At 34.8% G+C, this 6000-nt stretch overlaps 1 protein-coding gene across 5 annotated transcripts in view; it reads left to right on the top strand.

Moving 5' to 3' along the window:
• The window catches only part of LOC148941678 (uncharacterized), an 80026-nt gene extending 78112 nt beyond the window's left edge, over positions 1-1914 (top strand). For all 5 annotated transcript variants that reach the window (XM_089103934.1, XM_089103938.1, XM_089103935.1 and 2 more), the window contains one exon: positions 294-1914. In XM_089103934.1, coding sequence (XP_088960060.1) covers positions 294-1162 — 869 coding nt within the window. In that variant the 3' untranslated portion in view covers positions 1163-1914. The remainder of the gene's footprint in view (positions 1-293) is intronic.
• The last annotated feature ends 4086 nt before the right edge of the window (positions 1915-6000 follow it).

Here is a 6000-nt window from a genome sequence, read left to right on the forward strand (position 1 = left end):
TATTCCATATGGCTGCTACATTTTTTAATTTTCAATTTACTGGACTCAATCCTAGCCTTTCAGTACCGGTCCTTTCATACAAAGTTGTACATGGTCGGCACCTGTCTTCTTACTTTGGCCACTCTAGTATTTTCAATAATTTTCTAGTATGATTCAGGTTTTTATTTATTCCCAAAAATATTGTACGTTCTGGAGTTGAAATTGGATGCAAGAATTTTTTTTGTGCAACATTGCAACCTTGGGAAAAAATATTCACAAGCTGTATTTCTAAAGTTTGATGATTTCTATTTTAGGAACCCATGCCTCCCTGCTGTTTTGCCGTAATGAATCATCCAATATAACTAGGAAATTGGAAAGAGGCTTCCAGGCTTTAGGTTCCCAACGTAAAGTGGAAAGTAGAACTGATTTAAAAATAAGCTGTAATCATGTTAATGCAACATATTCAGATAAGAAAGGATACCATTTAGACATTGTTTCTGATACCGTTTGTCGGCTAACATGCACGAAAAATGTTCTGAATCCTTCTAAGCTGAACACAAATCAAAATATATGTACCGACGAAAAACCTTTCAAGTGCTTAATTTGCAATAATAGTTTTACTCGGGCTTTTAGTTTGAAAACTCATCAGAGAATCCATACTGGGAATAAACCGTACGAATGTCCCACATGTAAGAAACGGTTTTCTAACAGTTCTCATTTGAAGAGACATGCAAGAATTCATTCTGGAGTGAAAGCATACGAATGTACTACATGTAAAAAACGGTTTACTAATAATTCGAATTTGATTACTCATAGAAGAATCCATTCTGGAGAGAAACCATATGAATGTGCTATATGTAAGAAAAAGTTTTCTGACAGTTCTGGTTTGAAGAAACATGCAAGAATTCATTCTGGAGTGAAAGCATACGAATGTACTACATGTAAAAAACGGTTTACTAATAATTCGAATTTGATTAATCATAGAAGAATCCATTCTGGAGAGAAACCATATCAATGTGCTATATGTAAGAAACAGTTTTTAAGCAGTTCTTCTTTGAGTACACATGCGAAAACCCATACTGGACAAAAACCGTATAAATGTACCACGTGTAAGAAACATTTCTCAAGAACTTCTAATTTGAGTAGACATAAAAGAATTCATGCTCGAAAGATCCCTCACTAGGGGAGTTTATGTAGAAAAAAGTTTTCTGGTAGTTTTCATCTGAGTAAACATAATACAATGCATACAAAAGACAAATCATAGAAATGTACTACATACAAGAACTATATATCTGTGAAATCTTCACAAGATACACAAAAAGGAATTTTGGTTCTGTTAAACTCTTTTTTTTCTAGTCTCTTCTTTGCTCCCATTTATTTTATGTCAATGTCAGTGCCAATTTATATCAATTATATGCTGTCATACGATTCATGCTATGTCATTTGAGGGTAGCGCTGGTAATTAAGTTATAGGGTGTAATTTTTCTTGTCCTGAGATAAAAGAAACAGTTTTAATTCTAACCTTTTCCAAGTTTTTTTGTATGCATTTGAAAACAATAAACTTAAAAGGAAAAATGGAAGAATTAAAAGGATAGGTTGACAGAGACAAGAGTTTTAAACAGTAAAAACAAATGATACAAAGGAACAGTAAAAACAGTATTGCAAATATATTAGGGGCAAATTTTGTACCATATGTAAGAGTTGTGTCGGCGCTGAAGTTTTATGCTTCCTGACCTAATTTCCTAAATTAGAAGTTTTATGTTCTCTCCCTGTGACCAAATAAACTTTCTTGATTCTATTTTTAATGTTTCCAGTTTATTCCCGTGTGTTCGAAAGGAATGAACTTAAAATAAAGAATGGAAGAATTAAATTCCAAATAGACGAATTGAAAAGATAATTATTACAATAATGAATTTTTTGTTATAATTAATTCTATCCATGGCAGCACAATCGTGCAATTATATTTAAGAGCAAGATGGATTCTATTTATGTTTATTTTCTCACCAAGCCATTTTGTGAAGAAGAAATTGTCTTAGGAACCTCGGAGGAAACTTATTCGAATGAAAATTAGAAATTCTAGCACTATTTTGTGGGTTAAAAGCGAATGGAGTGTAACCAGCCCTACCTCCAATTGCTGTAAGAGGGCTATTTTCTTCAGCATAATTAAAAGGCCAAATAACTATGACTGTAGGGATGAGATAACCCAGTTAGCCATTGGGCTAAGGGCATTGGGCTAAGTTATACTATTTAGTCATTATTTACATGTGTAAGTATTAATTGAAAATGGGGGATATACGATCCTTGATCTCCAAAAAAGCTAAGTGTATAAAATGAGGCTCTCAGGGAATGCTGAGGGAGATGGTACACCAATTCAAAACACACTGTATGCGCTCATGTTGTCAAAAGGCTTTATCAGTAGTATCAAAGGTACAAGGTAGCAGTAGCATCAAAGACACAATATAAAGGTTTTGGAACCTTTAAAATGGGTACAGGCTATAAAAATCTGAAAAACCTAAAACAAAAGACAGAAAAACGGAATTGAAATTTCATGATAAGAAACACACGCAGTGTTAAATTAATCCGAAATATTTAGTTGTTACGTACTGAAAAAGAAAAAAATTAGAAATGAAAACAAGACGTCTCAGTAGCCATCCAAGATTAGTGCAAACCGTTTTTATCCTAACAGTCTTAACAGTTTTTATTATTAATAAAAGGGTGATTAAACTTTGAATTCATATTATTGTCAAAACTAATTTTTTTTTCTAGAGTGTCTGTTTCCATTAGCCCGATTTTACCCTCACTAACAGTTTGATACCATAATGTGCTTAAAAAGATTAGAGTGAACGAGAATGCTTCTTTCCAATAAACTAATAAAGGGGATTCAAAGTTGGAATTAGTTAGAGGTTGATTGTAAGAGACTTCATTTAGAACTAAAAAAAAGCTGCACGTGTAAACCAAATTCCAGGAAGTTAAAAATTTACTGCTAAAAAAAAGCTGGACTTGCGGAATTTAAAGCTGTAATTTAGGAAGGCTAACTGCCCTCTAGGAAGTTGTTACGCTGGTAGACTCAAGGAGTAGAATTTCTCGAGCTATTTGAGAGAAAATTAGAAACATAGCAAGAAATTTTTGGAAAAGCTATTGAACCTTGGTAGAAAAGAGGAGGGTCGTGTGTAAAATTATTTTTAGAGACGGATTCTATAAGAATGACATGAAAGTAAAGGAAGTATAGAAGGGATTAAATTATGAATTAATAAAGTATAAATTGGTATCCATGGATGCAATTTCCAATTATCTGAAAATGCAATGAAACAAAGTAACATATTTACTGGCTTGTTAAACAATTTTGAGAAAGTAGTCAGTCTACACAGTCCCAATTAACGATAAAAATGGAGCCAAAATTAATTATAAGGAAAGTATTAAAAAGAGATGGGAAGAATATTTTGAGAACATGCTAAACCATATTCAAATTACAATAAATGATATTGAAAAGTAAAAGTTTTTGACAATTGGGAAGCGAAAGAAAGCTTACTTTGCAAAGAAAAGCTAGAAACATTACTAGTGAAAGAATAGTGTAGTTTTAGGAAGAAGAATGTGGCTCCTTCAACTCTCCTAGACTAAGACTATTGTAAAGATTAGATAGATCATAGGCAGCGCAATCGCGCTGCCTAAGTAAAGAACGATGTTGGCACAATGTATTATTTATTTTTTTTTTTTTCCTTTAGACCAGGGCATTTCTTATCGAAGTTGTCGTAGAAACTTCGAAAATGGCTCATTCGATTGGAAATTGGAGTGGCTTGTGTCCTTTTTAAAAGTCGAAAGTGATTGGAAGGCAACTAACACCCCTTCCACGCCCACCATTTCCCCAAACACATCCAATTAACATTTCGAGATAGCTATTTTGTTCAGCGTAGTTGGTTTCCAGGTAGAACTTATGTTTTTGAGGAGGACACTCCCCCACAACCCTCATGGCAAGGGTTGTAAGTTATGCCCCGGGGGCATATAAGGTTTTTATAGAAATTGTCGTCGTAGAAACTTCAAAAAAGGCTCATTCGATTTGAAATTCAACGGGTTTGTGCCCTTTTTAATAGTCGAAAGTGATTGGAGGGCAACTAACCCCCCTCTCACGCCCACCTTTTCCCTAAGCACATCCAATCAAAATTTTAAGATAGCTATTTTGTTCAACGTAGTTGAAAGTTCTGGAAATTAGGTCTTTGAGGATGACAATCTCCCCCCCCCAACAGCCCTCAGGGCAAGGGCTGTAAGTTACGCCCTGGGGGCATATAAGGTTTTTATAGAAAGCTTTGTCGTAGAAACTTCAAGAACGGCTCATTTGATTGGAAATTGAACATCGCTAATGCCCTTTTTAATAGTCGAAAGTGATTGGAAGGCAACTAACACCCCTTCCATGGCCACAACTTATCCAAACACATCCAATCAAAATTTTGAGAGAGCCATTTTGTTCAAAGTAATTGAAAGGTCTGGAAATTATATCTTTGAGGATGACAATCTCCTTACAGCCCTCAGGGTAAGGGTTGTAAGTTATGCCCTGGGGGAATGTAAGGTTTTTATTGAAAGTTTTGTTGTAGAAACTGGAAAAGGGCTCATTCGATTGGAAACTCAACGGGCTAGTGCCCTTTTTGATAGTTGAAAGTCATTTGAGGGCAACTAACCCCCCTCTCAGGCCCACATTTTCCCCAAATACATCCATTCAAACTTTCTAGATAGCCATTTTGTTCAACGTAGTTAAATTTTTTAGAAATTAAGTCTTTGAGGATAATAACCCCCTCAGAGCACTCGGGACCAGGGTTGTAAGTTATGCCCTGGGGATATATAAGGTTTTTATAGATAGTGATGTTGTTGAAACTTCAAACAGGGCTCGTTAGATTGGAAATTAGAAGGGCTTGTGCCCTTTTTAATTGTCAAGAGTGATTGGAGGATAACTAACACCCCTCTCACACCTACAATTTCCCCAAACACATCCAATCAAAATTTTTAGATAGCCGTTTTGTTCGACGTAGTTAAAAAGTCCGGAAATTACGTTTTTGACTATGACACTCCCCCCACAGCCCTTAGGGCAAGGGTTGTAATTTATACCATGGGGGCATATACGGTTTTGTTTTCATTGAAAGCGTTGTCGTAGAAAATTAAAAAAGTAATCATTCGATTGGAAATTAAAACGGCCAGTGCCCTTTTTAATGATCAAAAGTGATTGGAGGGCAAGTTAACCCCCCCCCCCCCTCTCACGCCCACCTTTTCCCCAAAAAAATCCAATTAAAATTTTGAGATAGCTATTTTGTTCAAACTAGTTGAAAGTTCTGGAAATTAGGTCTTTGAGGAAGACAACCCCCTTACAGCTCCCAGGGCAAGGGTTGTAAGTTATGCCTTGGGTTATATACGGTTTTTTATAGAAAGTGTTGTCGTAGAAACTTCAAATAGGGGTCTTTCAATTGGAAATTGAAAGGGCTACTGCCCTTTTAAATAGTTGGAAGTGATTGGAGGGCAACTAACTCCCCTCTCACGCCCACTATTTCCCCAAACACATCTAATCAAAATTTTGAGATAGCAATAAATGTTTTTACTTTTATAACTTTAACTAATCAAATAATATTAACATTTTGATTACTAAATATCAGTATATGTATATTAAACTGACAGTGCACATTCATTTGTATTTTTTTCATGAAAGTGCAAGTTATGTTCTGGCCTTGGGAAGGCATAGGGGTATTGAGTCCTATTCATGTTAATTTCTGCTCGTTTTAAGTTTGACCCGGTTATTTATTGTAATTTCTGTTCGTTTTGGGTTAAATTTATTTATCGATGCTGATTTGTGGTAGTTTCACGCTTGGTAGATAATTTGATTTTATTTTTGCTCATTTTTGGTTTAATGGAGTTGTTTAGTTTTCTTTAAAAAGCTTATTTTGTGGAAAAAAGTTTTTTTTAATTAATTTCTGTTCGTTTTATATTGACATAGTCTTTTCTGGGAAAAAGAAAATAATACTTTAAATCTTTTCGTTTTTTTAA

Source organism: Artemia sp. Qi Xiang Cuo, chromosome 18 (genome assembly GCF_049724085.1).
Source record: "Artemia sp. Qi Xiang Cuo chromosome 18, ASM4972408v1, whole genome shotgun sequence".
NCBI classification, from domain to species: domain Eukaryota; kingdom Metazoa; phylum Arthropoda; class Branchiopoda; order Anostraca; family Artemiidae; genus Artemia; species Artemia sp. Qi Xiang Cuo.